The sequence below is a fragment of the Bos indicus genome, chromosome 22 (assembly GCF_029378745.1).
Source record: "Bos indicus isolate NIAB-ARS_2022 breed Sahiwal x Tharparkar chromosome 22, NIAB-ARS_B.indTharparkar_mat_pri_1.0, whole genome shotgun sequence".
NCBI lineage: Eukaryota > Metazoa > Chordata > Mammalia > Artiodactyla > Bovidae > Bos > Bos indicus.
This window is the reverse complement of record NC_091781.1, coordinates 47,938,696-47,953,923: the sequence shown is the minus strand read 5'-3', so window position 1 is coordinate 47,953,923 and position 15,228 is coordinate 47,938,696. Positions and strand designations below refer to the sequence as shown.

General features: G+C 49.8%; 1 protein-coding gene across 1 annotated transcript in view; it reads right to left on the bottom strand.

The window, feature by feature from the left end:
- The window catches only part of STIMATE (STIM activating enhancer), a 54,155-nt gene that overhangs the window by 6,593 nt on the left and 32,334 nt on the right, over window positions 1–15,228 (bottom strand). The window contains exons 2-6 of the mRNA XM_019984413.2: window positions 11,906–11,954; window positions 10,001–10,096; window positions 6,584–6,705; window positions 1,394–1,506; window positions 308–385 (exon numbers count right to left, since the gene is read on the bottom strand). Coding sequence (XP_019839972.2) covers window positions 308–385; window positions 1,394–1,506; window positions 6,584–6,705; window positions 10,001–10,096; window positions 11,906–11,954 — 458 coding nt within the window. The remainder of the gene's footprint in view (window positions 1–307; window positions 386–1,393; window positions 1,507–6,583; window positions 6,706–10,000; window positions 10,097–11,905; window positions 11,955–15,228) is intronic.

The following is a 15,228-nucleotide window of genomic DNA, read 5'->3' as shown; positions in this document are numbered from 1 at the left end:
ATTCCTGACAGTCTTCATTCCTAACGGTCTTAATCTAGAAGTCACTGTTACATATGTGGCAGTTCCCTGGTAGGGAGGGCACGACAAAGATCCCAGGACCCTCCACTTTGCACAGAGGCCCCGGAGCAGGATCTGCATGTTGAGGAAGTAATTCGGATGTTTCTAGGTCTGGGGTGGGGATGAGAGTTGGCAAATACTTGCATGGAGGCACCCAAGTGCTAGAAGGTGTTTTCTCTGTCAGAATTTTGAAAGGAACACGGGAAGGCGTGGAGCAAACAGAGGTTATGAAATGCAATAAGGCACTGACATTGACAAAGAAGGGGACGATCAGCATGACGATGGCCAGCTTCAAGTCTGGGTTTTCAATGGGATTCAACAGGGCCACCTGTAAAGAGAAGCAGACTTAGTGAGGTTGGGGGAAGACCACAAAGATAGTTTCCAGCGGGGTGGGGAGTGGTAGGGAAATGGCCCATGAGGCCCTGAGAGGAGGCTTTGCTAAGACACTTCCCTCAGAGCCCTGATGAGAACCGCACCTCACACCCAGGGCCACATAGTCCCCAGACTTGACTGCCAACAAGGGACCCCTTTGGAGCCCACTAGGAGCAGGTAATCCTTGAGTAGCTTTCCCTTGCTGTGGAAGTGAGAAGTGTAGGGGGACTGGAGGCTGAAGCACTTTACAAAGCTGGCACAGGGTAGAGTGTGGGCTTCAGCAAGTTGGAAAGAGTGAGGCTGGTGGACAGTCATCACAGATACTAGCAATGAGGCGCCGACCACTTTCTAATGGAAATCCTGCACCCCAACCACCTCCTCAACAACAGCTCCCAAAAGCCTTAGTTTATTTTTTTAAAAAATAAAACTCGGCCACAAATAAAACCAAAGATCTGAGCTACTTTGGCTGGTTTCCTGTGGGCAGTGGAGTCTTATCTGCACAGCCCTGGGGCCAGAGGGCAGTGTTAGGAACCACAGGAACATATGACCAACAACTGCCTTTGCCACCAAAAGGCTTGATTAAACCACTGGCCAAGAGAGGTGAATGAGGAGGCACCTGCAGATGCAGAGAACATCTGCTGACAACACTTAACAGTTACCTGATGACGTAGGCAACTGCAGGGCAGGGACTGTATCTTCATGGGCTTTACATATGTCCAAGGCTTAATCTAGAGCAGATGTGTATAAGGGAGGTAGAAGGATGCTATATGAAAAAGTGACAAGTTACTGCTCTTGATACGTGGCCAGGAGCTGCCCCATCAGACCAAATCCAGGTACCTTCATGTAGTTAAAAAGAAAACCAATTTGGTTTCCCAACAGGGCTAGGGTGGGGATTGGGGAAGGGGGGAATACTGTCTTCCTTGACATCTCAAGGAGTTGGTAAAGAAGGGAACAAGAGGCAAACCTTCTTCCACTGAAGTATTAGGAGGACGATGAAAACGACAGATTTTTCAAAAATCATGATCACGATGTAAAGGGCACATTGTCCAACCCAGGCTCCACACTGCAGAGGGTCTCCTGCAGGGAGAGAGGGCTTGGTCACTGAGTCGCCTCCACCCCAATCACCCACAGCTCCCATGAGCCCTGATCCCCGCCTCCAACCCACGAGCTCCTAAATGAGCCCTCCAGAGCGCCAAGAATCAGCTTGTCTTAAACAAACAAAAATCAGAGAATTCCTAATTTGGAGATACCAAAGTGGCCTTTCTTTCAGAGACTCTAAGATATAATTACAAGGCACTAAAGTTAGTAAGTGTCCATTGCTGGGGCTGAGAAAAGCTGGCTCTTTTTGTCCACTGGCAGCAGAAGCTGTGTTAAGCAAGACTGCTATTATTATCCATTGTTGATGTTTCCAGCGGCTGTGGTGCTATCCATCCTCTCCCCATCCATGAACGGGCTATGGTTTCTGAATCAGGAAGGCAGTAAACAACCTCTTTGTTTGCCTCTCACCCCTATCCCACTTCCGCCGCCATTCCCCACTCCCCCTCACTTTCCTGCTGCCCTTAGCCCTGCAAGTAAGAAACCTGACTCTGGGGGGTATTCAGATTCTGTCTAGGGGCACCCCAAAACACCTTGGACTGGGGACAAGGAAACAAAGAGAGAAGCCCCCCAGGTAAGGAGGCTGTGACAAACGTCTGTCTGTGATCCCGTCAGTCACTGTGCTTGAGAAACGGAAGAGGCCAGCAGTCCATACTGGGGGACACTTGGCCCCTCAAGCGCCTCCAGAATGATTCAAAAGGGACTTGATGAAGGGTGGAGGACCCCTCCAGTGAACATCCTCCATCTTCAGTGACAGGGAGAACCCATGAGATGGGTCCCTGGGGAGCCACACACCTTCAGCGCAGAAGACCCGAGGCGGGAGGCGGGGAGGGGGGTGTGCCCCAGCCACTCGGGAAGCCCTGCTGGAGCTGCTTGATCACGGTGGCCAGGAGGGGGCTGGACAGTAACTTCAGGGGAGACAAAGGCCCTGATCCAGGCCCCCCGAGGGATCTCTGGCTTCTGTTTCCACAGTGTCCGCAGAAATCCCTGTCTGGGGGTGGGTGCCAGCAGTCCCCAGGCCAACCCGCTGTGCTTGGTGGAGCCCCAGGGGAAGCCTTCCACAGCCGTAATGGATACAACCCCAGGTCATTCCCTTTTCTGGAAAATCTCGGGAGAAGTGCACAGAAAACATGCAGAAAGACCTCAGTGCGTCTCCTGCGGTGTCCTATTTACTCTCACTTCTGGGTAAGACACATCTGAGCCAAAAAGCCATTTCAGAAGCGCAATCTCTCCTAGATTTTTACTGGAGTTTTGTAATCCTTTCGGTAAACTATCTGACGTTATTGAGGAAAGTTCTCAAAAACAGCAGCTCAAAATACTTGGCTAAAAACTGTTCAATGAAATGGGGGACGGTCAGACAGAGCACTGGTAGGACAGACGAATGAAGTGAGACTAGTGTGTTTAAAAGTCAACAAGACAAGTGGCAACAAATTTAATATCAAACAAAAATCTGCTTGCATCATGCTCACCCCATTTGCTCTAAGTCTTAATGGCAACAGAAGAAGAAAATGCTTTTCCTCCTGTTGTCCTCACACTACACCCTGAATTTCACTGCTGAGTTTCAGAGTCACCCCCCTTAGCTGCAGCTGCCTTTTTTTTCTTCAATGTAGATGCTTGAATAAGAAAGTTTTAAAGCAAAAAAAGAAAAGTCACATGTGACCCCACTGTCACAGACCATGTCCCCTGAGCATCCAGCACATAGCCACATAACCACCAGCACACGCGCTGGTTTTTCTGATTTGTTTTATCTGAGAGTCTTTCTGGCATTCCCCACAGCCTCATCTTTCAAGGAGAGACAAGCCAGGCATTCTCGTGTGCCCTGCTTTTTATTACCACACTGGACACCCTCAGGTACTTGGGTGTTTTTGCTAGATTATTTCCTCAGGATAAATCATGGGAACGGGACCAAAAGGATGGAACTCATCTGTATGTAGAGAGGCTTCCAGAGGGAGGACTGGGACAGAGGCTGGTAGCAAAGCCCAAGCAACAGGTGCCTGAGAGACACTGACCGCTTCCAGGAATTCTGTCTAGGGAAGAGCAGCCTAGTCTTCAGACTGCGGACACCACCTCTCCCTGTACCTTGCCTTATCCCTCAGGGCTGCGTGGTCTATTCCCCACATCCCATGTTTTTCTTAGTAAGTTCACCTTCTTTTCTAGGGACCACAGGAATACCCAGAAAACAAGCCCCTCTCCTTCACTAGCCTAAGAAGAGAGCTCTGAGCCCTACTTGGAACTACTGCCTCAAGTGGACAGGCCAGTTAACAGGTACAGTAGGGAGAATAATGTCCACACCCTAACCCCCAGAACCTGAGACTATGCAACTACTGTGCAGAGGGGAGTTGAGGCTGCAAGTGCAATAACAGTGGCTAACCTAAGATGGGGAGAGCATCCTGGCCTATCCAGGTGGCCCAGTAATCACAAGGGCACTTAAGAGTGGAGAAGGTGTGAAAGGCCAGAGAGATATAATATGAGAAGAACTCAACCAGCAGTTGTGTGTATGTATGATCAGTTGCTCAGTCGTGTCCAACTCTTTGTGACCCCATGGACTCTAGCCAGCCAGTGTCCTCTGTCCATGGGATTTTCCAGGTAAGAATACTGGAGTGGGTTACCATTTCCTACTCCAGGGGATCTTCCTGATCCAGTTATCGAACTCAGGTCTCCTGCATTGCAGGAGGATTCTTTACCACTGTGCCACTTGGAAGCACTCAACCTGTGGTTACTGGCCCTGAAAATGAATGAAGGGGCTACAAGCTAAGAAATACAGTCACTGTCCAGAATCTGGATAAGGCCAGGAAATGGGTTCTCCTTGTACAGACTCCAGAAGGAACTAGTCCTGCTGACAATCTGGCTTTAGTCCATGAGACCCTTTGTCAGACTTCTCCACTACAGACTGTAAAATAATACATTTGTGCTGTTTTATGCCAATAATTTTGTAGTAATTTGTTACAGCAGCAAAAGAAAACATGCTAAAGCTGAAACTCCAGTACTTTGGCCACCTCATGCGAAGACTTGACTCATTGGAAAAGACTCTGATGCTGGGAGGGATTGGGGGCAGGAGGAGAAGGGGACGACAGAGGATGAGATGGCTGGATGGCATCACTGACTCGATGGACGTTGAGTCTAAGTGAACTCCAGGAGTTGGTGATGGACAGGGAGGCCTGGCGTGCTGTGATTCATGGGGTCGCAAAGAGTCGGACACGACTGAGTGACTGAACTGAACTGAAGCCAATAATTTTGCAGTAATTTGTTACAGCAGCAAAAGAAAACAATAACAACAGGAACCAGGTAACTGAGAATAGCCACTATCCTTCCTCTGCCTGGGCAGGGAGGACCCAGATGCTCCTCAATAAATGGCAGCTTCACCTGGAAACACCCTGGCTTGAGGACTCCGGTTCCCAAAGGCGCAGGGGGTGGGATGACCCAAGGGCAGGGGTTGGGCATGTGGGTAGAGGAAGGTGGCACAGAAACAAGAGGCTCAAACAACCACTGCCACCTTCTTTCCATCTCTCTTAGGGATGCAAACAGAACACACTGGGAACAGGTGCAACCATAATGGCCCCCGTGTCGGGACCTGGCCTGGTGTCCACTCCCAGGCCACTGAGCAGCATGACTGGGTATGAGCAGCTCTCCCTAGCACCGTTCAGCTACAGCTGACTTGAGAGTCCTGGCTTCCAGGAGGGATCTTAACAGCAGAGACGATCAGCAGAGCACTGTTCCTGGAGCTGGTGGGAAGATCGGGTATCCCCGTGTAGCAGCCAAGAGGCCCTCCAAGCTGTGCACTGCCTGGGTGAGCGTCACTCAACCCCTGTGGGTGCCCATCCTATAAATGAGGATGATGCCACTTTGGTCCATGTGCGCGTGGTCCACTTCTGTCCTCCATTCTAAGGAATCAGACCTGGAGCTTCTCCACAGGGAAGACCCCGAGCCACAGGGGCACCCGCTGTGTGTCGGACACTATCTTAAGTCAGTGACTCATCAGGCGTCAAGTAACAAGGCTAAGAAAAGCCCTCCCCTGAGCTCACCTCCCGTCAATGGAGACAAACAATTACTTAAGATTTCTAGAAATACCCCAGGCACTCACGGCCAGCTCCAAGAACTGGCTCTCCCTTTAAATGCCAGTCTCTTGTGGGTCCTCCCCATCTTGGCCCATGTGCCCCTCATGACAAAGGCTCCACTGATGCCGTGCCCATGAATGGGAGCTCCTGGCCACAGACAGCAGGGCCCCCTGTGAAGGTGGGAGAGAGGTGGATCCCCAGAGCGGGGCAAGGATCAAAGAAGCCCCTCTTACCAGCAGCCCCTGAGGCCACATCCAGCTCTTTCTCTGGGGGTAGTAAGTAAAAGGTACCCCATGTGCACTTGGAGCCAGCATGAGGGCAGCTTCCTACCAACACTGTATCCCCACGGTCTGACAAGATGGAGTGGGTCAACACTGTGCCAGTATCCACAGGCCACCTGTTCTAGGCTCTGTCTCTGTGAGTGAGGATGCCCCTACTGTCCCTGGTGACTGTACCTGCGGGATACCAGGTCGGGGGCCAGCCCACAGTCAGGTGATGGCAAGGTGAATTGGCCCTGGGGTTGGGGATAGACACTCCAGTCCTGACCTTGTGAGCTCCAGTAGTGGAATGGCCCAGTGACAGGACAAGTATGGACATGTAGCAGAAAAAAGAGCAGCTCCCAAACTGAGAGCCACCCCTGTCTCTCCAGCAAGGCAGGCCGGTGGGAAGCATGGCGGAGAAAGGTGGCCTTACAGCCCCACAGGTAGGGCTGCTGGTGCCCTCTGCTGGAGGAAGGCCCTGCCCCCTCCCTGTCTTGAGGGTGAACCCTATGGCTCCTGCCAGCAAGGCTGGGGACTTGGCAGTGAAGCAGGCACCCACCCACCTGCCTCACATAGGAGGATGGAGCTCAGGCTCCAGAACCAGCCTTTCCACCACACAGAGGACACAGCCACCGCTCCTGAACCTTCTCCAACCCAGCGGCCTGGAGGGCTGTACAGGGTAAGGAGCAGAGCCCCTCCAGGACGACCCCTCTACACCCCCGTCCGGTGTCCGTGCTACATTACCGTATTCGCCAAAACGCAGGGACTCCCACTGCTGCCATTCCACCAGGACGCTGACGGCGCGCACACCCACGTAGATGAGGAGCATGCCCACGGTGGCATCCAGGAGGAAGTTGATGAGGTACCTGTGAGGAGAGGACACGGCGCACCATCAGGAAGCACCACCTGGGGAGCAGCCACCAGGGAGCCAGGCCTCATGTGCTTCCTGGGTCAAGGTCAAGGCTGGGGACCCGGGCTTGTCTGGCCCTGCTCTGGGAGGGGGAGCCTCCATGCGGGGGAGGCTGTAGGGGTCACTTCAGGGAGCCCAGGAAGGCCTCCCACCCTAGGACAGTGCCCTGCTCAAGGAAGGTGAGAGAGTGATAAGAGACTCAAAAGACCTCAAGTATTCCTGCCAAACAGAGACTGGGAGAGAGTGACTGGGAGCAGCCACGAGGCTGGTAGGAAAATAGAACTTAATTGATAAAAATAGTTTGTTCCATGACTGCTCACTCAGTGAAGGCCCAGCCCTCCCAAGGCCCTGAGACAGAGCTGCTGCACAGAGCAGGGTAGGAAATGGCCTCTAGGGTTTCTCAGACCAGAAAGGTCAAGGCCATGTGCCCTCGATCATCCCTATGCTTCAGGGCCTGCCACGGAGGCAAGCCCTAGCGAACACCTACGGAAAGGGCAAGATGATGCAGGAAGCAGAGGAGGTCAGAAGACCACGCCCACCCTGACCTCTTGTTCTTGTGGGCTCTGCTTCTATCTGTCCGACACACACCTCTTCCCTCACTTGGCCCCTTGCCCACTAGCCCTCCCCTGAGGGCCCCGAACACAGGCCCCAGCTCTCTACACAGAGCAGGAGACAAGCAGTCATGGCGTCAGGTGCCCTCCTGGATGCCACATAGCTTGGAAACCCCCAGAGAAGCTGCAGATACTACAGACTAACTGCGGCATTTCCAAGTTGAGAGGCTTGAGATACTTAGGCAGCCCCACGCCCCTGCCCCAAGGCCTGGCCTCAATAACACGTGCAGTACTCTGAAACCCAAGGGAGCACATTGGAACCAGTGCCCTGGGGCGGCGGGAAACCAGAGGGAGGGGACAACGGCCTTTTCCTCCTGCCTGCCTTTCCTCTTTAAAATCACAAGGGGTCACTCTCAGACCAGAGACTAGAGACGGCATATTGACTGCTTCCCAAGCAGTTTGTCCAAGGTCACACTGAGCTCTGGCCCTAGGCTAACGCTGCCCTCATGCTTAGACCACACTGGTTTCAAGCGGTTCTGACATCTGGGACCCATCCTGAAAATATTAAGAGTACTTGACACAGATGTATGTATTATTTCATTCATTCCCTCACCAACACTGATTCCAGCCTACTGTGTACCAGACCTTGGGAACACAGACAGGAAGCTCTAGACCCTCCCCTCAACACAGGCGAGACTGGCAGCCAACAGGGTATCCTGTGGACCTCAGACCAGACTGGCTGGGTTCAAATTCCTACTCCATCACCCTTGAGCTGTGTGAACTCGATTAAGTTATAAAAATCTCTCTGCTTCAATTCTCTAACTGTAAACTGAGGATAATCAAAATATCCATATTGCAGGGCTGTTATGAGGATCCAATGAGTCAATATAGGTGAACAGAGTCTGCCACATAGTAGGTGTTACACAGATGTCTGTTAGAATCCTAGCCCCTGAGATATCACAAGGACCAAACTCCCACCCAGAACAGTACCCCCAGCACAGGGAACCCTTGTTGCCATTGGGAGCCTCATCCTCCTTTGTTTTTAAGTTCTCCTCTCCCTGAACTGACTGGTTTCCCTTGTAGATATGCAAAAACCCAAGATGGCCAAGGTCCAGCCCAACTCTTCCCCCATCTATGAAGAGTCACAGGGCAAAGCAAGAATGGCAGGGCTGGAACAGATCCCACTCTGGCACTCACTCTTCCACAGGCCAGGTGCGTGCTCTCCTGCTCTGCCTGCCCAGTCTCTCCCCAACAGCTCCTCGAGCAACTGCTGGAGCTCCACATCTTTCCTAAGCTCTAACGACAATATCCTCTGATTGATAAGTGCCCCAGTGGCTTACAATGGTGCCTGTACCCATCACCTCATGAAAACTTCGCACTGATCCTGGGGATCTGGATGAAGAAACAGAGAAGTTGAGCTCCTTTCGACAGTGTGGCTTCCCAGCCAAGGGCTCTTTCCACAACACCTAACTCCATTTTGGGCCTCTCCTCCTCTGGCTGAGCACCTGAGATTTGTCAGCAGCTAACATCCCCTTCTCCATCCTGGCTGTGATTCAGTTTGTCAACGACCCACAATGACCACAGTGGGACCAGGAGATAGGGTTCCTCACCCCAAGGCCTCCAGGGTGAGCAGCTGGCTCTCAGTGTATCTCAGCCAACCAAGATGGTTTACCAGAGGATGACACAAGCTTGCTGCTGGGCTCGGGGACTGGAAGGACCAGGCCTTTTCCTAACTAACTCCCCTACAGATGATCCCCCTTCCAGTCCCCTGCTTTGGGACTACACCCAAACAGATGAGAACCTATACAGGTCTTCAGGAAAAACCCTGGGGAGGGAAGACTTTACAACTTCCTTCTGAGCCTGGACTTGGACTAAATCTCAGAATTGCATACTGTCACCAAACAAGAGAAGCTTAAAGGAATCTTCTAGTCAAGATGGTCTTAAATATATGCTAAATCTTTTGGCAAGGGACCCACCAGCCCTCCAGCCTGCTCTTCCTCAGAGGCACGGCAGGGCAGGGCTGGGGGGCATTCCAGGCAGAGGGCAGTGCAAGCAAAGGCACAGAGGAAGGAGACAGCTGGTGGGCTTGAGGACCACCAGGAGCAGACCAGCATGGCTGGCGCACCAAGTCTGAGCAAGAAAGGCAGCAGATGGGGCCAGGATAAGGCAGGGGAGCGACCTTTTCCATTCCATAGCACTGTTTGAGTGTTGTTAGCAAAGAGGTCAGGTGACGTGGCCCAACTGGGGCTTCAGGCAGACAACTCTGGGGGTTGTGTGGAAGGCACATTGACTGCACTGACGAGGCAGAACCACTCATGGTCTTCAGGTCAGTGAGGTCAATGGTGGTCAACAAAGGCTCTGACCCCGAGTGGCTGACATGACAGAGAAGCCCCTGTGTGTCATGTCTCAGCACAGTCACTCCTTCCAAGCTGCTGTGCAAGGGCTGCTTGGAAATTGGGAGACATGAGGGCACTAGAAGGCCAAGGGACAGAACTTAGGTTGATAAGCAGAAAGCCAGTGCACAGGGCCACCATCACTGGGCAAAACCCTAACACCCAGCATGCACACAACGATCTCTCAGAGGGGAACAGGGGATGAAGGAGAGTTGCCCTCTCCCCAAGCCAGAGGGAACATGACCGGCAGCAGACGGAAAGGCATGGAGGGCCAGGCGATGTTCATACTCAAATACAGTCCACTTACAGTGAACAAGGGTCCTCTTCGTTGAGATCTGCTAGGTATACATTTGCAAAATGGATGAACAGCATTCCTATGGCTTGTTTGGAAGTGTCTAAAAACCTGTACAAAACAGAATCAGCACTTGTTATCACTCTGACATGAGGGTAATATCCAATTTGGGGGAAACGTTAAGTCTGAAATAAGACAAACAAAGCTGCTGGGGAGACCCCAACCTTCCTTCCAATGACTAGTCCCCTCCTCTGGGGGCACTAGTACTAACTAGGGCTTGGCCTTTCAGCTGTCTTTCAAAACCACCAGTATCAGTGCAGCCCTGAAAGGCCGCTGACTGATAACAGATTTAAACACACAAAACACATTTAAAATATGTGTCTCTATCTTTTCATTTTTGTTACTTCAAAACAAAATGCTCGATCACAGCTTTGGATGAGGTCCAAGGTGCTTCTACTTTAAAGAGCCCCCAACTGATTTCATGCACAAACTCAATGACATGTGAGCTTAACAAGACTTGGATGAATCCGCACTGCTGCCAGAACCCTGAGCCACCTTCAGATGCTGCAGCTTAAACAATGGGTGGGACCCAGGTGGACATGTGTTCCTGTGAAGGGTCTGAGGATAGATATTTTAGGCTGTGAGAGTCATCGTACTCTGCATGACTACGCACTCTGCTGCTGCAGCGCAAGGGCAGCCAGGGTCACTAGCACCCCACTGACATTTTACTTGTGGAGACAGACAGTGGCCAGGTTGAGGCTGTGGGCTATAACTTGCCAATCCCGGGCTAGAGGAGAGGAGTTTTAGAAAAGAAAAAACAAGTTCTGTAGTCTCTGGGACACATGGCAGGAGCATGGTGGAGACAACATGGGCCCTCAGTCTCTCTTCAACCATGAGCACTTGGAGACCACTTGCAGTCCATGGCTGAGGGACCTCTGGATTGCGGCCGCTTCTCTTGGCCTTCCAGGCTGGGCCTTCAGAACTGGGCAGGCCACTGATGGGATGATGGGCATGGGACTCAAGGCTGGAATGGACCTTAGAGATTATCCAGACCAACCCTGCTGCTGAGGCTTGAAAACCATTTCCTAAAATCATGGTAAAGTAGGAGCTGCCAAAGGGGACCATGTGGAAAACTCAGCTCCAGGTTCCCCCAGGCCCCCTGCCCAAGTTAAATACTCAAGACTTGAGAGAAGATTATCAACATTCAGAAACAATGTATTGAAGATCAATCAAGAGTACGGCTAAAATGTTATTAAAGGGCCTTCACCATAGAGATTTCTCACAAGTTTCCTTCGGAGGGAAAGTTGCTATGGTTAGGATAGGTGCAAGAACGACAGCTTCTTGAGGGCATCATGTTGTCCTGAGGAGCTGCCTGTTGCCTTGTGAGGAATTTAGTTTTTTTGGAGCTTTGTCTTTGGAGGCTATGTCTGAGTATCTCACCAGCATATTTAGAAGGAAAAACTGCTGCCACAAAGTCATCCTAGGACTAAGAAAGACTATAGTTTTGATGCGAGGAGTATGTACACTGTACATTTGACTCATCTCCACGTTTAGATTACTTTTTTGCTTACACATAGAGAATTCAAGGATTTAACATAGTCCGTCGACAGGAAGAAGTAACTAACAAAGCCTGCAGTGTGGACGGACACATCTGTGTCATCTTCCATTTCCTAAAACTGGACAGCAGAGTGATGACAGAAGCACCACCATCTGGCTGTCACTAACCCTATCGTGGGCTCAACACTTACCTGGAGAAACAAAAGTTCTATCATATTATACACAACTCATGACGATAAACCGGACTAATGGATTTCAACACTTTATGCTACGTATAACTGGTCACATTCCACGCCCCCTCCCTCAAAAAAACTCAAAATAGTCAAAAGTATTCTAGGAATGAGTTAATATTTAAATACCCACCATATCCTCCATGGTCGTCTTTCATGCTTTGGTTCTCTGAAGCGTTTGACTAAAGGAAAAAAAAAGAGCAGATAATCAGTAGCTTGCCACAGTGATAAGGAAGCAAAGTGCATTTAATAAGCTGGGGATCCTCAGCACACTCAGTGTTCACACCACTGAGTCAGGGTACTTGCTCAGGCTTCCCTGGTGGCTCAGATGGTAAAGAATCTGCCTGCAATGCAGCAGACATGGGTTCGAACCCTGGGTCAGGAATATCCAGTGGAGAAGGGAATGGCAACCTACTCCAGTATTCTTGCCTGGAGAATTCCACGGACAGAGAAGCCTGACAGACTATAGTCCGTGGGATCAAAAGGAGTCACGACTGAGTGATTAACACTTTAATACAGCAGGTAACCAGGAAGACAGGCTGAGCAGGAGCTAGAGAGGGGAGGGTCCTCAGTGCCAGGCCATGGAGCTTGGAATGAGTTCTGAGGAAAGGAAAACCTAAGGGAGAGAGCTAAACAGAGGCATAGACACAGAAAGACACAGAGGTGGAAAACCACCTCTGAATGGTGTAGATGGTGGGTTTCCGAGGGCAGGATGGACAAAGCAAAGCCCCAGGCAATAGGCAGGGGCCCTCCCAGCCCAGGACAGTGGGGGTGGTGTGCTCATTCACCAACAGCCTGACCACGATGGATGACAAAGGGCTCCCCAGACTGACATCTTGACCTCAGGCGGGTCTGCAAACACAACCGCTTATACAGACGGAAGCAAAAATGTTCTAAGTGTCCTGTCCTCCGCTGAAGCCTCAGGCAGACTATTTCCACAATGACTCTACTAAAACAAACAATGCAAGTGCCATGTGTGTGGGGTTTTCCTATACAAAGTACTGAGGAAGAAATAGACACGATGGTAGCAGGCAAGAATCGACTTCTGGCAGAGTCCCAAACTGCAATGAGGATGCACGAAGAGGAAGGAGGCAGCGAGGGAGAAACCGGTGCCGAATCAATAAGCCCTACTTCTCTAAATAAATACAGCCAGCCCCCAGTCTGCAAAGCAAGGATTACCTATCCACATAAAAGAAACTTCTGGTGTTTTTAAAGACATTTTGATAGACCAAAAAGCAAGTGAAATTGTGAGGAGCTCTGTCACCCCACTGACACATCTCAGATCTAAAACATCAACAAGGCCACAAAATCTGGAGTTTGAGGGAGGCCCAGAGGTTCTGTGAGCAACCTCCTGGCTCACTGAAGGGCTGGGGGCTCAGGAAAGAGAGGTGGACGGAGCTGGGCCAGGACAAGCTGTCTAGAGGGAAGGCCCACAGGCAGGGCTGGGGTACCTCCTGCTCATTTGCTTGGCTCCTCAGGGGAATCGGTCCCTAATAGCATAAAATAAGGGATGTTAAAACAACAAAAGAGAACACCCTCATTCTTGGGAGACATATGCTGAAGTACCAGAATGGGTGCAATTTACCTTCAAGTGGTTTAGGGGGAAATTATGTTATATATATTAATTATATATAATAGATACATTATAAATGGTATAATTTATAATGTGGAAGCCCTACATTATAATTATATATGATAAATAAAACAAATGTAAGTGATGATTCTATAGTAAGTATTTGTAATTCTATTAATATGATATATAAAAAATAAAGAGGGGAAAAAAAAAATAAAGAGAAGCAAATACCATGTTATGGGCCAAACTGTATTCCTCCTCTCACATGCCCAATTCTTGTGAAGAAGTCCTAACCTCCAGAACCCCAGAATGTGACTATTTGCAGATGGGACCTTAAAAGAGATAATAAAGGTAAGACGAGGTCACATGGGTGGGCCCTAATCCACCATGTCTGGTATCCTTAGAAGGAAAGGAGATATGGACACGCACAGACTGACAGGTGACCGTGAGAGGACACGGTGAGAAGACGGCCACCTTCAAGCCAAGGAGAGAGGCCTCAGGAGAAACGAAGCTGGCCAACATCTTGGCCTGAACTTTCACCCTCCAGAACTGTGAAGAAAAAATGTTTGTTGTTTAATGCGCCCATTCTGTGGTAGTTTGTTCTGGCAGTCTTAGAACACCAACACATAGGGCAACACAGTAACTGGTAAACCTAGAGGAAGGACACTTCGGTACTCATGAAATCGTTAGATGTTTTCCATGAGTCTAACATTTTCTGAAATAAAAAGTTGGGAGGAAAACACACTCTAGAAGAATGAACCAGTGCCTGCATTCAGATGGCAATCTGGCATTAACTACCAAAACTGTTGATGCCCACAGTCCCTTAACCTGCAGTGCTTGGCCAGGTACGTGCTGTACAAGTCTTACTGAAGCATGTGCCAAGATGCATAGGTTTCACTGAAATACTGCCGTAACAAAAACCCAGGAAGAAGCCAACACCATCAATAAGGGGTCGAGTATATACATCACAGTACGACACAAAACCAGGCAGTTGCTAGAAACAAGGTATGTCTACATGGATTAATATGGAAAGAATAACAAATTATATTAACAAATAACAGAAGAGTATGCCTACCATGATTCTGTTTAGATCCATGTTTTAAAAATATACATTTATGCTGATATAACACATGGGTTGCTTTTTTCCCCTAGGGTTAATGTTAAGTGACTGTTAACAAGGGCTCCCTTTGATGAAAGGAATTATGGATCAGGGAGTAGACTTTTTATATCATTCTGAATGGCTTAACACTCTTCCATGTTCATACTGCTTTCATTAAAAAAAAAAAAAAAAAAAAGACAACCCTATCACAGACTTGTATTAATGCAGCAAAATGGGGAAAAGTGATGTGACTCATAGCTAGGTTCTGTGACAACAAAAGGGAGAGGAAGAGTATACGCAGGCCATCCATGCCTAGGAACAGTCTCACCCAGGAGCGCCCTCGGTGGGACGTACAGTGCATTCAGATTCTCCTGCTTTCTCTCTCTCCCTCTCCACCCCATTTCCCTAGAATATATCAGAGTCTAAAATACATATATTTTAGACTCTGATATATTTAAGTAAATGAAGAAACATTAAGAAAGCTACTGCAGATCTAATTTGGACAAGAACAGAAGAACCCGTTCACCCATCCCTGTTTTATTGAGGGGCCTGCCATGTGAGAGGGCCGGTTGGCAGGAGATGAAATAAATAAAAATTTCCATCTTCCTTACACTCTAGTGGGGATAGAGGAGTAAACACACAGCATGTCAGATAGCAACAATAGAGAGCAGGAAAGAGGCAAAGGGCCTCTGAAGCGGGTGTGCAGGTGCGGCTGAGGAGGCCCAGCAGGTGAGCATCGCTCTCTGAGAATCACCCGTGTCTGCGAAAGAGCCATCAGGCAGAG